This window comes from Patagioenas fasciata, chromosome 2, assembly GCF_037038585.1.
Source record: "Patagioenas fasciata isolate bPatFas1 chromosome 2, bPatFas1.hap1, whole genome shotgun sequence".
NCBI lineage: Eukaryota > Metazoa > Chordata > Aves > Columbiformes > Columbidae > Patagioenas > Patagioenas fasciata.
In genome coordinates this window covers 119,501,829-119,520,239 of record NC_092521.1, presented here as the reverse complement: position 1 = coordinate 119,520,239, position 18,411 = coordinate 119,501,829, and the positions used below count along the sequence as shown (strand labels likewise).

The 18,411-nt window shown below is 39.7% G+C and overlaps 1 protein-coding gene across 1 annotated transcript in view; it reads left to right on the top strand.

Annotated features, from left to right (window-relative positions):
• NPSR1 (neuropeptide S receptor 1) overlaps nucleotides 1-18,411 on the top strand; it is a 60,263-nt gene that overhangs the window by 38,040 nt on the left and 3,812 nt on the right. Inside the window, exons 3-6 of the mRNA XM_065832206.2 lie at nucleotides 2,012-2,115; nucleotides 2,473-2,566; nucleotides 7,284-7,485; nucleotides 17,317-17,393. Coding sequence (XP_065688278.1) covers nucleotides 2,012-2,115; nucleotides 2,473-2,566; nucleotides 7,284-7,485; nucleotides 17,317-17,393 — 477 coding nt within the window. The remainder of the gene's footprint in view (nucleotides 1-2,011; nucleotides 2,116-2,472; nucleotides 2,567-7,283; nucleotides 7,486-17,316; nucleotides 17,394-18,411) is intronic.

Here is an 18,411-nt window from a genome sequence, read left to right as displayed (position 1 = left end):
ACTGATAATCATAGAATAGTTTGGTTTGGAAGGCACCTTCAAAGGTCAGCTAGTCCAATCCTCCTGCAATGAGCAGGAACATCTTCAACTAGATCACGTTGCTCAGAGCCCTGTCCAGCCTGGCACTGAATGTCTTCAGGGATGGGGCATCTACCACCTCTCTGGGCAACCTTAGATATGTAGGAGGGAGGGAAGCCCCTGTACCTTCTTCCTCTGGAGGGAAGCTGGATCTTGGTTTACCACCTGCTTGGTGGATTCTCAAACCAACAAAAGCTGGAGGATACCCCGAGGTGAAGTTCTATTGATGTGTGTTACTTTGAACTAATTAATATTTCATTACTGGAGAGACAATATGAATCAATAATTCAGGAGTAAGGAAAGGGGAAGAACTGTGTTTGAACCACTGCTGAAGGATGTGTTTCACTTTTTGAAACACTTAAACTCTCTGGTTTCTTCAAACACCAACTTAACTATATACAGCTGCAATCTTTTCCATAAAGTCTTAAAGCCACTATAGTAGCCAAAAGAACAGTCATCCCTTGTCCCTATCACTCTAATCAATGAACAACATTTAACACCAGGTTTCAAAACATGATTTTCTGTTGTTTTGTGCAGGTGTGAGAGCAGAGAAGGCAGAAGTGCTGGTTGGAGAGGCCTTCTGAATATCACCTCTGATCCAGCCTCCCTCTGGAGGAAGGGGAAGAAAGAAAAGAGAGAAAATGAGGCTGGGAAATATCAGGAGAGGAAAGAACAAACCAGAATTAATCGAATAATACAGTCATGAAGAGGGAGGCAATGTAGTTACATGCAATGACAATGATATTTCTGTCCTAATTTCATTTTGAACTGAGCCTTGAAGAAAAAGAGGAGATAAAGGATTACTGATACAGAAAAAATATTCCTAGTTTTGCAATGAAGCAAACCAAGTTGCTTCTTCTGAAGCATTAAGCTGAGATTTCAATTTCCAGCTAGGAGTATCTGGAATTTCTGTAATTTCAAAGGGTTTAGAAGAAACTCATTTTGCCAAACCCATATGTGCTTGTTTGGAAATATTGGTACAAACTGTTTATTGCTAAAAAAAAGAATGCCTTTGTCACAATAAACTTTAGCAGTGATTTTTGAATGTGTAAAATGGTGGTATCAAAACAAAATGTTTTACCTCACCATTCTAAACTATCTAAATATGGATTGAAGCTATTTCTTTGTATTACTTGGTTTTGTCCTGACAAATTGCACAAAAAGTTTTCCCAACCTGCACTCTCCCTTTGTGGTAATCTGTGCAAGAGGAGCAACACGCTGTGTTACTTGAAGCAGCAGAACACTGGATTGACACATGTTTTCTTTGATGGACAGCACTTAAAACATTTATCCTGTCCCACAGGGAGAGAACTTTTTTATTATCTTGATTTTAAAGACAAAACTTAATATTGCCCATGTGTACAATAGCAGCGTCAGCTCTTGCAGTTCCTTTGTAAAACTTGCATCACTATGAGCTCTCATTTGTTCAATAAGAAGCAGAATAAAGGCTGGAATATCTCCTCAGATTTTCTCAAAAAAAAAAATGGCCTGAGGTATATTTAGTTTGGTGAATGCAGACTACAGGAGAAGTACAGACATAAGTAGGTTAACTTTAAGCTGACAGGGCAGGGTTAGTCATTAAATAATTAAGTTTGCAAATAAAATCCTGACAAATTTTCACTAACTTCAGCAGCATTTGGATTTCACCCCAGGTGCTTTCGCAGGAGACGTATGTCTATTTACAGTGAAATAAAAGACAAAGAAGAAGAGAACATTAAATAGTTCAAGGCCGGAATCAAGCCAACACACTTAGACACTAACCTGCTGCTTCTTCAATGTTATATTTTATCCATACTTGACTGACAAGTCAAGACGTGGCTGCCCTCAAGACTGGGGGAGTTGGTACATCCCAAATGTCATACCTGCCTTTGTGGCTCACCTGCAGTCATGTATTTGCTTCTTTTAATGTTTCTTCAGTTAATTTTCTTTGCAGATTCATTCACGGGACTCATAAACATAATGACGGACATAATTTGGCGCTACACTGGAGATTTCATGGCTCCTGATATCGTTTGCAGAGTTGTTCGCTATTTCCAGGTATAGAAACCTTGTGCTTCCCTGTATACCCAGGCTCACATGACTTTGTATACTCACAGTAATAAACCCTGACAAAAATGCTGTATAGACATTTTCGTAGAGTCAGAAGTGATAAATGCAAAAAGTGTTCACTTAAAGCTGAAACACTTTTAATTAAAGCATATTAAATATTTTTCTTTCAAATTTTGTGAATAAGATAAAGGAAAAAGGGTTGGGTGAAAATACAAGGTGTTTTTTTTCTTTTTTTCCCTTTTTTTCAGTAAAATTTTTCAAATATTCTTAGTTCAGTCTTCTCAATGACATTATTTTCTACAATGAATGTGTCTCAGTTGCTGCCTCATATACTTTCTGCCACAGGTGGTCCTTCTATATGCCTCAACTTATGTCCTTGTGTCACTAAGTATAGATCGGTATCATGCCATAGTTTACCCAATGAAGTTCTTGCAAGGAGGTAGGAGAATTTCTATACCTTACTATTGCTATGGTTATTATTGCATAGTTTTTTGGTTCCAAAATTCTTAACCTTGTTGCCACGAATTATTCATTCCTGCTGCAGCAACATTTGGATTCCATTACAGTTTTCCAAATGGCAAAGAATCTGTGGTTTCAAGATTTATTAAGCTGCACTTAGCCCTCAGCAGTTTTTGTAAGCGTTGTGTTAGCAAAGAATGAAATGACATTTTTAAAAGTGTAGAGGTTTTCATTATCTTCCAGCATTTTGAGAAGGTTATTATGGGCAAAAACTATCCCTCATACAACTGTATTGATTCTAGGAGCCACAACAGCTGTATTGTCTGTTTATTCACACTAAAAAATAACTTGTGTAGAGTGCAGTTCATAGGATAGTTCGATAAGAGAACTTCAAAAGCTATAGCATATAAGTTTGGGTATCTATTGTTTCTTAAAATTTCTTCTATTTGTTATTTTTACAGCACTCAAATAGATCCTGGCTGCTTAGCAGTACAAGTTAAAGAACATGATTTCTTTCCTACAGAGCCTAAAGTGGGACATTAAGTACGTTACACTGAGTGAATAAACAGAAATAGCAGGTGGGGAGAAAGGAGAACAGTTACAAGAACCATGAGGTCTGGAAGATGTGCTTTAATCAGACGCAAATATCTTTCTTGTTTTGGCATAATGATGACTTTTGAGAGTCTGCTCTATTCAGGGGATCGGATTAATGGTCCCTTCTGGCCTTAAAAACCTATGAATCAATCACAGCCCAGGCAGTGGTGCAGCTTTGGCAGATGTTAAGATCTGAAAACTTCAAATACTTGTGTGAAATTTAGCCTGATACTTCCCAGCATGCAGACCAACTTTTTCAGGGTGGGGAGATTGATATCAAGGTTTTCTCTGTGGGCTTTGGGAGGCTTGGCACACTCCTGCAGCCAACATTATGCCAGGTTGGGGAGGGCTCATAAACCACCTGAAGCACTGACTGACAGCTGAGGGGAGCGAGCTGCGAGAGAGGGTCCCTGACAATTCATCTTCCTATGTGGTTCAGGAAAAGCAGAACTTGTTAAATTACAACCTGGGTTTGCAAAGAATTTGGTGGCTAACCTTTGCAAACCACTTTGAAGTTGAAAAAAACCCCTACCAAACCAACTTAAATCTTTCTAAAAGCCCTTTTTTAAAAAACTCAGTGCCATTTCATATACTTAAACCACTAAGTTTTTTCTTTTCTGGAGAAAAGCAGACAGGGGCTCTGCTGCCCCTCAGCTGGGTGCAGCTCTGCAAGGGAAACAGGTCATGAGTAGAGATAATGCTGACACAGCTCACCTGTCTCTGGCTGGCTGCACACTGATGGACAAGCAAAGACCACGTTCAAAGGGAAAAAGAAAAAAGAAGCAGCTGACAATTCAAAAGAACTATCTAGAGAGGTATATTTACCATAGCAACTTCCTGGAATATACTTAAATATTCACCCTTTGCACCCAGCTATTCTTAGGGGAGATGTTGTGTCAGGAGCTTTTGAAATGCCCTCTTAGCTATTCTGCAGACAAAGAACAAAGATTTACAAAACTTTGTCATTGGTGATGACACAGAGAAACCTAAGAAAGAGTCCAGAGTCAACCTTGTGGCAATTTCTTTTAAAAATCCTTCAATCAAGAAACAACAGAGTTGTTTCTCCTTACCAATTTTCAAAGTTATGTTTCCAAGTAGCCTTGAAATATCATTTTAGAAAAAAAAAATAAAACATTTTGCTTTGAAAATGTCAAAAAATAATTTTTTTTCTTTTTAAAATTGCTTCAAGTCCAGTTAAAAACCATTTATAATGAACTGCACTTTGCATGGCTTCTAAGAAAACAAATGCCAACAGTTAAATATTATGTACATACTTTGCAAATACATAAATTATCACAGAAAGTGCAGGATGTGGAAGAATTGTACATTCTAATCCTAACACTTCTACTGTATGAGGCACTTAATGCAATAACTAAAGGGACCATTTAAGAATAAATCGTAAAATAAAGATTGAAAAGAAAGCGAGAAGTTATAGCAGAAGATATTTTATAAATTTTTCACCATATTGAAAAGGTATATGCAAGCAGTATACAAACTAGAGAACAAGCAACAATAGAACTGCTTCAGTAAAAGACAAATCCCAAATAGGTGTAAACTCCCCCTTGCAAGGCTTTGGGCTGGAAATGACACTAAGGTACATCAGATCAATGTGACTCTGGAACAGGTCTCTCTCTCTCCAGATTTAAAATCCGATTTTAAAATGGCAATGGCTTTATAAAAGGATTGCACAGCATTGCTGTTCTCAGTAGTGAGGAGCAAAGTTCCTCCCAAGAGGTGCCTCCCTGCCACATGTTGCCGGAAGGAGGCAGATGTGCATGAAACTGCTGCCACAGTGCACAGATGGCAGAATCCGGGCAAAGGGGACGGTGACGTGAAAACGTCTTTTAGGTGAGTCAGTGCCAGAGCTCACGACTGAGACTCCCACACTAACCCTGGGTGTTAGTCTTGACCACCTCAGTATGAAAAACTCTCAGTTTAAAGAGCAATATTGTTTTTAAAGGAAAATACTGAGCTAATTGATATAGTTCTAGCTACATGATTTGCTGGCATTTAGACCATATTATTTACAAAACAAACAAACAAACAACATAAAAAAAACCTGCTTATGAGGCAGCCAATTAACATTATTCTGATAAAACAAAAGTCTACTTACCTAGATACTATCAGTGCCCTGTAAAGTTCTTATAGCTAGCAAGACCATATTATAGCAAACACGTAGGACATTTAAAAACAAGAATAAATGAACATTGCAGCTACTGTTTTATAAAAAACAAAGATAAAATAACACTCCTGCCCAACCCAAATTTCCCACTTCTCTTCAAATCAAGGGTGTTGCTACACAGTGCAAAACATAAAGTATATTATCCAAGTATGATCTTTTCCCCTCAGAAACAGACATGTGGGCCTGTCTGAGGCTTGCATGTATGTTGTTTAAGTAGCGAGCTCACAATCTAAAAGCCCTTTCTGTCAGGAAATATTTTATGAAACTTACTTTTAATATCCCTTTTGCTAAGTTTATTCTGTTATGCTTTGGGAAACTTTATGGTTCTCTCCTGCCTGTGCAGTATTTATAGACTTAATCTAACTCTCTCACGTCAATGTCATCACAGTTCCCTTAAGCCCTAGATTAGCAAGACTGTATTTTGTTGAACGTGGCTGGCATTTAAAAATGAGCAGAATAAGTTAATATTTGCAACTGATGTTTTATAAAGCATAAAATTGCTTTTTGAATGTTTCTCCCACACACTTTCATATTGCTCTTAGAGCTTCAAGGAAGAAAGACATTCTTCTTGATATGCATAATTTAAAGTGATTTTCTGTTTTACATACAACCTCGGGTATTTTGTAGGACAATAAAACATTTCAACACCAAAACTTCACAGATCAAAAAATCTGCCCCCATCTGTTCCTCTCACAACCTGACTCAGGAGGAATAACTGCTGCTGAGAATTACTGGTACTTCACAGATCAGCCTTTTTTCCCCAAACTTCTCAGCTAGAGATAGAGAGATTTTAGTCAGAAGATGCAGAGTTGTGAAAATGAATGCCTTGGGACTGTTTGCTCCAACCCATTGATTTTTACAAAATTCCATGTGCCCCATCAGACATCATTTGGTTTCCTACTAGATTTCCCCACTTGGCAGTAGAGGAGGCCAGAAGTCAAGGGAAATCAGTAGCCTAAATCTGCCAAGTGCTTCAGGATTCTTCAGTTCCTGATCTTCACCATGAGATCCAGCAGAATCTTCTAGTTGATGTCTGTTGTGGCAGATAAAATAGGGCTGAGCACTTGAACACCATCCCGCTATCTTCTGCCCTGTCTCAAGGTTAGTGGTCCAACCTTAGCACTGCTTGGGCATGTTCCCATCATCAGGAGCTGGATTTGATCCCTGTAACACTACAGGGAACTGCAGGAGATGCCCGAGCTCTCCAGGACCACATTTCATTGGGGCAGCTGAGTTGCGGTTGGAGTTAAAGAGAGACATCTCTGCAATTCCATTCCGATCCTGAACAGAGGCACTTCCTCTTTCCTGATCGGATGTGTTTTGCAAGCTTTCTCACTACAAGATGCATAAAGTTGTTTAATTACCATCACAAGGAGGACATTTTCCCCCTCCAGTACATCCAGTACACTCCAACCTAGTTTATGCTTTAAGTAACCCTTTCTGGTCACAGCCTGACAAAGAACAAAGGCTCTGTCTTCTTTTCTGTCTCTGTGTCTTCCTGCTGACAGGTGCTTTGCTGTGTGAGGATAAGAGCATGCAGTAGGGTAAGCCTGTGGTCCTTTGCATTTATTCAAGATGTTTTCTTGGTGTTCTTGGTGGCACAGAGGAATGTTTCACTTCTCATGTTTCTGACTTGCTGACCCTGACAAGTGCCTTTCTCATGGCATTTCAGATTCACTGGACCCTTAGCATCTTTAAATAAAACATTTAAAACACAAGCCCATAACAACATGAGTTTTTATCATAAGAAAGAGATTAAACCTTCTCCCCTGCAGCCTTTTCAGCACGAAGCAGCTGCACACCAAAATTCCCTTTCTTCACCCAGTTTCCTCCTCCTCCCTGCCTTTCTGTCAGCACTGCTACAAGTGGCCGGTCACGCCAGCACCCCCATTAACACCCTCTGTTTGACTCTGTTGCACAGAAAGACAGGCGAAAGTTCTTATTGGAGTGGCCTGGAGCCTCTCTTTCCTGTTTTCCATACCGACTCTGATTATTTTCGGGAAACGGCAGCTCTCCAACGGGGAAGTGCAGTGCTGGGCTCTATGGCCTGATGACTCCTACTGGATACCCTACATGACAGTGGTGGCTTTCCTGGTGTACTTCATTCCTCTGATCATTATCAGGTAAGCCTTAACTGCAGTCAGCAAGTATGTGGTGAAAGCTGCCCAGTGTGCAATCAGCTTAATGTTTTAATTTCTACTCTTTCATTACAATTTCATTTCCACACCTGCCTTATTGATGCTTCAGTTTCTATCACATAATGCACGGGTCGCTGTACTTGCCCTGGATGTTCTCCATGCAGTATTAATAGCTAGGAACCTTTTTTTTTTTTCTGAAAAAAAGGACTGGATCTCTAAGTGTACCCACTTATCTCCACAGATTCAGGCTCGAAATGTATCCTTATAAATCCAGTAAGGATGTCTAACTATTAAGAAAAAACATAGTTTTAATAAAAGAAGAGGAAAGCACTCTTAATGGTAATTAAACTGAAATTAACTTAAAGTGCTCTCAAGCTTCATAGTACTAGAAGACTGTTTCTTCACCAGAATTGGAAAGAAATCTCCACGTGTATGAAGCTGCCAACCAGTCCTAAAATATGAACAGATAAAATTCTTCCCATCTTGTGGGAAACCTGACCTGCAAATATTTGAGACTGATTTGCCTGGAATCACAAAGATGATCTTCAGCAGCATCTGTGTTTAAACTGAGGTCAATATCCCAGACTAATTTTATTGCCTTCTCTGGGGTGCAGACATTAGCCACTGTTAAATAAAAATTATCTAGCTGTGAGGAGCTAACAATGCAAAGGAGCAGACAAAAACTGATGCGGAAGAGGTGTGAGGCTTCTCAACTGCCTTGAAAGGCTGCTGGTGTCAGTAACCTGTTCTCCGAACTCAGATGCATTATCTTCCTTTCTTTCCCTATCATTCTCTTTCAGTAGCATAGTTACAATAGGATTTCTTGATGTCTATCTCTTCTTATTTGCAAAGAAAACTTGCTGGGACTCATTTTTTTCTCAATAATTGGATGACATGCTATTTAGGCTGTGAGAGAGGAACTATGTTTGCATGTCCCTTGGACATCTCTCTTGGCCCATCCAGCAGGTGATGAGCCATAAGTCTCCGTTAGCTCCCTGCTCCTTAGCAGCCCAGGTGAGAGCTGGCTGAGAAGGCTGATCTTTTCTAGATGACAATAGGACTGGCTACATAAGCTAAACAATAAAGACAGTGTCATGGTTTTAGCTCCTTTCCAGCTGAGTTCTGCAAAAAACTTTCTTACTGTTTAATCAAAGAGATTAAGTTCCGCAGCTTCTAATGGAAACAAGTTTACCTCTGATAGAACCAAAAACACAGGCGCAAGGAAACCATGGTGCTTGAACTCATCTAGCTGACTTTTTTATATGAATTCGACATTGACCAGTGTTCCTCCTTGGAGAGAAGGGAAAGCTTTTATGCTTTACTCATAATGCATCGGTTTGCTAAACCTTCAATTTTTGTACCAGATTGCACAGATATAACAAGCAAAATAGTGAAATGTTCTCCTTAAAGAAATGACATGATAGCAATAGAGAAAAACTACTCCCAAGTTGTCCAATTGCTCTGCCTTCCTGGAGAGGATTATTTCTCTTTGTATGTTTTTCTGTATCTTAAAACCAGTCTAGTTTTAAATAAGCCAAAAAAATATTCTTGGGAATAAGCAAATAAAGATGTGCCTGGATCTGCAGCCCAGCACTAATAGCAAAAAGAATAAACACACACAGAAGAAACAAAAGGTAATTTAACTGTGCAAAAGAAATGACACTAGAAAACTTTGAAACTGGATGTTACTATGAGAGAAGGTTTGTTATGAATTTTCTCAAGTAGCTAGTAATCAGGAAATTCTAGCCAACATCTTAAGTGTTTTAGGAAAAAGGGCCATAGCCTGTCCACTTAGCAGTCATTCCACAGGTGTGTGAAACATCTTCATGCTCAAACTTACAGATGCTCACGCTTTCTATTACAGATCAGACACTGCTCTTTACGTGGCCTATATACTTGTTTGGCAGGAAAAGGCAAGGTACACAGCAAAAACTTTTTCAAAGCTGCTGGCATTATGTTCCCCTGCTCCCTGCCAAAGGAAGATATTCAAACCAGATCAGCCCTGAGACTGGCTTTACAGTAAATCCCCAGAAGCAAGAAGGTGATGGAGACATGAGGGAAAGGGAAAGGCAGTGAAACTGGCATTTCATGAGATTGCCCTGACAGCTGAGACATGAATTAAGCATCCTACATTTTTTTGTGGCTTTAACCTTAAGTGACTTTCACACAAGAAGTTTATGGCAGGACAGGAACTTGAAACGCTGGCCTTGGAGCCATGGGGTAGAGCAATGCCCATTGCCTGCCCAAACACGTTCCTGGTTTCAGTGTGCACTAACACAAATGCTCCCATGTCCTTGTCAGCTGAAATCAAATTCTTGACAGATCCTAAGTGGTACCAGGCACTGGGAGGAGGGAAGGGAGATGAGCCAGGGAAGGATTTTTTTTGAGCCTATTTATTTCTAGTTGTCAGTGAAACTGTTTTCCTCAGAATAGAGAAGATTGTCTGAAACCACATAAAAAGAGGATTACCATCAGAGCAAGGTCAGCAGAGACGTTATGAACAAATGCCACACAGTTTAGAAAGAACTGGCTATTTTTTTTAGAACGTTTTTCAAGTTTCAAGCATACAACTGAAGGTTGAAACTTCCCAGCTGATACATCTGTAAAACATCTGTCAGTGTAGCCTCGAGGAGTGACTTCTATTTCTTTAAAATTTCTTGGCAGTCCAGGAGTTTGAAGCTAATCCACCTAATGTGGCTGCAGCAGATAAATACTCTGGTAGGCAGTTTGCAGCTAAAGAACAACAGGAATGGCTGTTAGTGTCTGCAGGGACTTGATTTCTCTGCAAAAGTTTTGTTCCAGTGAATACTTTCAGACTCATGGCAGGTTTGATGACAAACAAGATGCTGTTTCAGAAGGGTGAGTAAGAGAGATCACATACAATGTGACTGTGTGTTACTCTGTCAAAAGATTAATTATAAAAATGAGAGGTGTTATTTAGTGAATGAGGGAAGGCATTTTTGTGACTTTTTAAATTTAATAGCCTTCCACTGCAGATGCTATTAAAGAAAGGCCATAACATATCAAAGGAAATACAATCCATAAATGTGTGACCGAAAAGTCAAAGATTAGTATCTAAGAAGTTGGAAATATGGATAAACAAGAAGTGAAGGCACATGTCACACTTACTGAGGAACTGAGGCAGGATGCACGCAAAGAAAGAATAAGACCTTTTCTATAATAATTCATTTTGCTTGTGCATCTACTTCATTTTCTCTGCTGACGCACTCTGATTCAGCTGCATGGCATGTGCCTGACACAATGTGGGACACTGGCTGGCGGAGTTAATTCTTAATTAGTTCTGCTGCCTGAATCTGCTGAAAACCTAACCTCTAGAGTAAAGCAGTTCACTGATGACAGCACTTTTTCTGGCACAGTTATTCCGAAGTGCATACAAAGGATAAAATTTTACTTTTCAGGTGCAGGACTTAATTCCCCACTAGATATCCTGCTTTGGCTGAGCGGTTTTCACTTGCTATAGTCCAGGTTCCATCGTCTTTTAAAGCTTTTCTCATCCATCCCTCATCTCTCTCGGCAGAGCTGATTTCCAATGTTCCTGACACAGCCCTCAACTAACTCACAGATGTGTTATTCATAACACCGCAGCCTGTGGAATGAATTATTTATCTGATAACCTTATGCTCAGTCTGGCAAACCCTTCCACTGGTGTGTGAGCGAACCCTACACATTTCAAGCCAAAGTACAAACAAGAAGAAAATGTCTTTATATATATATATATGTGTGTGTGTGTGTGTGTGTATATATATATATATAAAGGCAATCTGTGAACAAAACTGCAACAGCCCTAAAAGATTTAAACACTTGGGAGGTCTGTTCCCATAACTTCTTCACAACTGGAGAATCAGCAATCAGTTATCAAACAGCTTCTTGTGTTTTCGTGGCAAGTCTTTTTTCTGATTGTAATACAAATGAACAAGATCTGAATAATGAAAGGAGAATGAAGAGCTGTGATTAGATGTTTAACCCAAGTGTGTAGTTATCTTTGAGAGCTGAGAAAAGGGGAGAATATTTGTTCTTTTCATATAAAAGCTTCACTTCTCCCCACTATCTCAATGTCGGTCAGGGAGAGCCACAGATCCTGCTTCAGGTTCTTCTTTACGGTGCTAAAAAATGTGGCCTGATCTTTCCTCTTATTTAGACTAATCTGTCACTTTTTTCTGCTGTTGATATTGTCATCCTACCAAACCCCAGAAAAATCAGAAAAATTAATTAGTCAACCTGTACTAATTAGTTCCCTCCTGTTCTGAGACAAGTGTCATGATCTGTAACCAAAGCCGTTTCTCCTAAGCCAAGATATGCCAAGCAAATCTCAAATGGTATCTGTGATAGCTGACCATCTCTGGGGAATGACTGAACTGAGGTTAAATATGGGTCAAATTAAGATTACAGACTTCTTTCCTGTAAATATTTGCACCTCGTTCCCCCAGGTCCTGTGATGGGTAGACAGGAGAGCGACTGGGTTTCTGTTCTGTATCACTACGCTGTGCCAAACCATAATTATATTCTGGCACTCGGGTATCCAGAAATTCTGAGTCTTTTTAGCTGTTATTCATGATTGGCAAGTATGTTTGTTATATTTTAACCTGATAAACGTAATGCATTTACATTTGTCTAATTCCAAATTGAGGTTTAAAAAATTGCGAAAGTTCTTCTTGAAGTACAGAGGAAAAAAGATCCATCTGCTGTTTAAAATCAAAACTCCAAAGAGAACGTTTGCTTTGGAGCAGCAGAAAAATAATTAGAGGAAAAACAGAACTAGTTAAGAGGAAAAATATGGAACTAAACCCAAGGCATTGCAATTAAATAAAAAATAGATTAAATAAAAAGTATTTGTCTGAATTAGATCAAACAAAGGGAAGGCAAATACCATTAATAAAAGTAACAAAGGTAATTTTTGAGCTTAATTCAGCAAGCACAATCATTTTTCCCTGCAATTTCCATTTCTAAATAAAAAAACTTAGATCTTGAACGTATGTTCTAATATCTGCCTGTCTGTTCTCGCTTACCCATTACACATGCCTACAATGATTCGCTCAGATGAAGTTACATATACCTTTTGTCTTTGGATAAATAGTACTATAATTTAGCTACCATAAGACATAATGCAACTGCATCACTTTACACAAATAAAGTACAAGGAACAATAGGCAATGCTGGATAATAAATACAAGCAATTAGCAGGGAGCTTAAGTGTACTTTTTGCCATGGTAAAGACTCATTTTACTGGTAAATACTGAGGCTGGGTGGGATGCTATCATAATGTAATTATTTATTTTTTAAAAAATCTGTGTTTAAAAAGTAGGCAGATCAATAATTCTTACTACTGTTAACATCAATACATGGCTTTACCAGAAGACATTTTATTTTACAAAACAAAAGTGATTTATGAATTAAAGATGGAGTGGGACTACTCACAGTAACATTTGTATGACTAACCACAAGTTATTTACTTTGACAAAGAATGCTGTAATTATCAATGAGGTCATATTAAACAACACCATTAACTGATAACATGCTACAATGAACATGCGTCTTAGTCATTCAGAATTTGGACGAAGCTAAATTGCTTTTAGAGATGCCATGAATTTAATTTGCTGAAATACATTCATAGTCTGAACTATATTCTTGTATTTTCCTGCCACATCCCTAGATATGCATCTTATCAGGGCTAGAAAAATCACTGCATTTGCAGATCAACAGCATGTGCTTTTTATCCTGTAGTCTTTGCAGCCTGAGCGGTTCCTTCTCAAAAAGGTTTGAATTATTTTTCCATCTAGGTTTGACTACTCCACCTAACCTCTTTCTTCTCTTTCTTTAGTCCCTCACCTGGAAATAATGGGCCACAACAACCTATATAATATTATAACATCATGGTATGCATTAAAGTAACTACAGCACATATTTACATAGCCCCTGAGAATCCCCAGTGAGGGCTGACAGCCCATTGCACTATGCATTTACAAACACAAAGAAACCTGGAAACATCTGGACTTAATGAACTATACATCACATTTCCTGGTGCCTTTAGAGGAGATAAAAGCAAGCAGCATGCAGGCGTGCTACGTGTATTGGAATATGAGGTTTGTGGCAACAACAGGCTTGCCATGCACATATGTACAGTTTGCTTTTACATCTTGGCAGTGGAGACTGAGCAGCCTGATGTCAAAAGGATGGAAACAGAGATGACGATACAGTCAGAACGGTGCAGACCATTGCCGAACACCCTCCTGTCCAGCCGAATACCAGTTGTCATCTGTTCCTTGCTACTCTTGCCTCATCAACCCCTTCATTTTCCATCAAGTGGGAATCTCTTCCCACCCTTTGAGATGTCACCAAGTGCCATGTCCTCCCCCAGCCACCTTTTACAGAATGAAAGAAGCTACAAATGCATTCTGAAAAAAAACAAAACCTGCTTTTCCCTTGTAAGAAAAATACAGCTTCTGTTCCAAAAGTACTCTCTTTTTATTGTGGCTTAAATCATACACACACACAGACGCCTCTCATGACCTTAAGCTTTGGGTGACGCATTTCTGGAAACTCCAGTTTTTAGCTGCATGCCAGTATAGTTGGGGGAAAAAGGAAAGATTAAGCACTAATAAGATCTGGAGTTCCAGAGAGTGATGCATAAAGGCATAATTGTGATTGGCAAAACAGTTGCTGGGAAGTATTCCTGGCATGACAAGTGGCTCCTCTTGCCTGAGCACCCACCCAGAGCAGCTTTACACCAACTCTGGTCCCCTCCCAATAAGGAAAGCTCCAGTAGATCCAGAAATAGAGAAAAGAAGGATTGTTGAACAGATGCAAAAACATCAGGACAATCCATTATGTTGGCAGCACTTTAGAAGCCACTGGGTTAAACCAGGAATTAAACTTTCCCCCGGACTTCTAAAAATTAAGGATTCAAAGGAACAGCATGAAATCTCATATGTAAAATGTCAAGTGTATTCCTGGGTCTGACTTCACCTCCCTCAGCTGGTGCATGAAGAAGACAGAGCTATAACTACACCCAGGGAAAGGGATGCTCCTACCAGACTTGGCAGGCAGGAGGGCAGGATTCCTGGGGTCACACAGAAAGCAAGTGAGGAGCCCAACTTCATAATTCAGTCCTTGGGGCAGCTGGCCGAAAGTAGGGAGTCTGAGTAGTTTGACTATGGAGTTAAGCTCCTTAGAGCTGATGCTCAGGCAATACTGAATGTGTCATGCTGGACACAGGCAGGTTGGCATCAGAGGGGATATTGTTTAAACTGCAAATAAAAAGGTCAGGCTAGAGCTAGCAGGCTAAGGAAAAGAAGAAAAAAGAAAAAGTGAAACAGGACTTTTAGGAGCTGGATGGAAATTTTCTTGACAACAATTATCATTATAATACATTCTTATTCACTAGAATAATCAAAGAAAAAATGATACATCCATTTTCCACCATTGTCAGTAAAAAATACAAAGAAACTCTCAAGTGCATCAGCTGATAAATAAACAGGCTCTTGAAAAGCCGGGAGATAAAAGAAAAATGTTCAAGTCATCTGGGAGCCATGCTGGACTTTTGAAGAGATTAAGGAGGGCAAGATGGAGTCCATGGCAGATGCATTCAGAACACTCACTGGGCAAGTACATTACTGCTCTGCTGCACAGCCCAGACTGCACGTTGAATTTCCAGCTCTCACCTATCGAGCCTGGAAACCAGATGGCTCAAGCTTCCACACAAAGGAAACCTCCAAGACCCACAAATACTGCCTTTGCAAGTGCGTCTAGGAATTTAGGGTGCTGTAGGAAAGGCTCGTATATCAGTTTGAAAGCTCTTGTAAGAATAATATCTTTTCTGATAATAAAAATAAACTACATGATAGTAAGACACATTTTTATCTCTAGAAAATACTCTGAAATAATCTCCCTAGTTGCACCTTTTTCAAGGGTCATCACTAAAGTTTATGGCAATTAATGGTCAGGCTGCTGCAGCTCCCCTGTAACACTGCAGTGTATTGCAAAGAGCACACGATGACTTCTATTATGATGCTTCATTTTTACAACAGGAAAACATGGCAACCTGAGTGCATTAGCTGAAATATTTTAAAATTATTTTTGTCTTCCTCAGCAGTCTAAAAAGGAAAACAACAGTCAAAAGTATGCTGTTGCTTAGTGATTTTAGCTGCACGTTATGCATGCTTGCTGCAGAAAAGGCAGACAGAGCAAGGCCTCGTTATTTTTTGATGTAGATTGCTGAAAAAGTAACATCCTTATCCAGGATGTGGGTTCAAACAGCTCTTCAGCTTGAAGGAATTATTTTTGCCTATTCTATATTAAATAAATAGAATTCCAGACTTGTTATCACCTAGGGAAACATCCTTACTATCCAAGCTCATTGTGGATTAACGCACTTTTCAGCTTTCCCATTAAAAGCATATGTATATTGCCCTCTAAACATGCAAATTGTGCTGGATCTAGTTTTGAAATATCTAACTCTTCCCATCTACCCTGACACTTCCGTCCTCCTGAATTTCCATCTCAGGGCCTTCTTACCTGAAAGGCAGCACCATAGTATTTAACTGCATTTCTCATGGGTCCTGTCCCTATCAAATTCCCCAGGGTACCATTTTATTTGTCAGCTTCATACTCACAAAACAGAATCACAGAATCATTTTGGTTGGAAGAGAGCCTCAGGATCATTGAGTCCAACCATCACCTAACTCTAGCACTAAACCATGTCCCTAAGAACCTTGCTTAAACACCTTTTAAACACCTCCAGGGAGGGTGATTCCACCACTTCCCTGGGCAGCCTGTTCCAATGCCTGACAGCCCTCTCCATGAAGAATTTTTTCCTAATATCCAATCTAAACCTCTCCTGGTACAACTTGAGGCCATTTCCTCTCGTCCTATCACTTGCTACTTGGGAGAAGAGACCAACATCCTCCATGCTACAACCTCCTTTCAGGTAGTTGTAGAGAGCAATAATGTCTCCCCTCAGCCTCCTTTTCTCCAGGGTAAACAGCCCCAGTTCCCTCAGCTGCTCCTCATCAGACTTGTGCTCCAAACCCTTCACCAGCTTCATCACCCTCCTTTGCACTCTCTCTAGCACCTCAATGTCCTTTTTCTGATGAGGGGCCCAAAACTGAACACAGGATTCAAGGTGGGGCCTCACCAGTGCAGAGTACAGTGGCACAATCACTTCTCTAGTCCTGCCGGCCACATTATTCCTGATACAAGCCAGGATGCTGTTGGCCTTTTTGGCCACCTGAACACTGCTGGCTCATATTCAGCTGGCTGTCAATCAACGTCCCCAGACCCTTTTCCGCCAGCCAGATTTCCAGCCACTCTTTCCCAAGCCTGTAGCACTGTCTGGGGTTAACACCAAAGTAACACCAAAACACCAGGTAACACCAGAACAGAAATATACATGCAGCAAAACCAGGTCACTCCTTTTACTTCCCCGATTTCAGGGCTAGTGTCCTGGGACTAGTACCCAGGCAAATTTCACCTTGGCTAGCTCAAAATCCCCGATGAGCTCTTCCCTATGAGATCTTGGGCAAATCATCACATTCCTCTGTACCTCTGATTTGACATCTGCAAAGCCAGGATGACACTGACTTCCACAGTGAAAACTCTCCGTATCTGCTTCTGAAAAGTATCATAGGAGAGTCATATTTTATCATTGTTGTTGTCGTCATTATTGTTATTATTCTTACGCAGTCCCATGGTCTCTATGAGCTCCTCACACATAAACATGTGTTCATAGAGCATGAATGACTGGCACGTCAGTTAAATTTATTCTGTCTCATAATACCTATGACTCTTTCCCTTCTGTAGCGTCATATACTCAATCGTGATTCGAACCATCTGGATGAAGAGTAAAGCTCAGGCTGTCATCATATCCAGCTGCCCTGGTGAGTGTCAGCACACATATCTCCAGTCTCATTATTCGAATCTGGCAGGTCCCCCAAATCCAGGAGTGGCTGGACACGCATTATTCCGCTGGGCTTCCATCACTGTGGTGGAAATGGGGTTTCTTTAATTGTTCATTCATAACTCTTTTTTATGTTATTTACCTTCTTTCCTGTGACACTAAGTCGCCTTTAGAGAAAGGATAGAAAACATCTGTGAGAAAATAATTTTAAAGTAAAAAATCCTTGTTCTAGAAATTAGAATCCCTATTCCTAGAATTTTGCCCATTTCTGGAATAATTTTTTCTAGCATATACTTTGATAACACTTCTGCTGTGCTTTCACATGCCCTTGCACATCTGGATTTCGGTCAAGCTCAGAAATTCCTGGCTACAGAAATCCATAAAATGAGCTAAGATTTCCACCATAATATTTCCACCATAAATATTTTTGGACTGTTCTGAGCTACTTCAGCAAAGAGCACAAATCGTTTCAGTATCTTCACTTGTCAGCTGCCTTTGCTATTAGTTATGAAGAAAAGTATGTTCATTTATGCTAATATGTTTTACAACACAACTCTAAGAGCACACAACCAGCTAGTGCAGCCAAGTGTTGAGTGGAAACACATCAAACCACGGGGACCAGGTTACTGCTGCTTGCCTGAAGGAAGATCATGGATCATGTCTGGCAGAGAAGGAAGTGCCCTAATGTGATGTTGCACATATTTAGATATCCTTATGTCATAATCTGACATCTGTCAACTATAATCCAAGATTTATTCCTTTGAAAAGCTTGAGCAGGACTGATTTCTAATGATCCTGCCTTCAAGACATGGTAAATATTAACTAGTCTTGAAAAAAATATCATTCTCTTCATTCAGGAGGTATATTCTGCTCTATAAGTCACCAAGTGATTTCCAGTAGTCTATATATGGACTAATTTCAAGCTTCTACACGGGATGTTTCACTGATAACAAGACCACATTAACTTTATTTGTATTTTTTTCTTTACGAATGACACA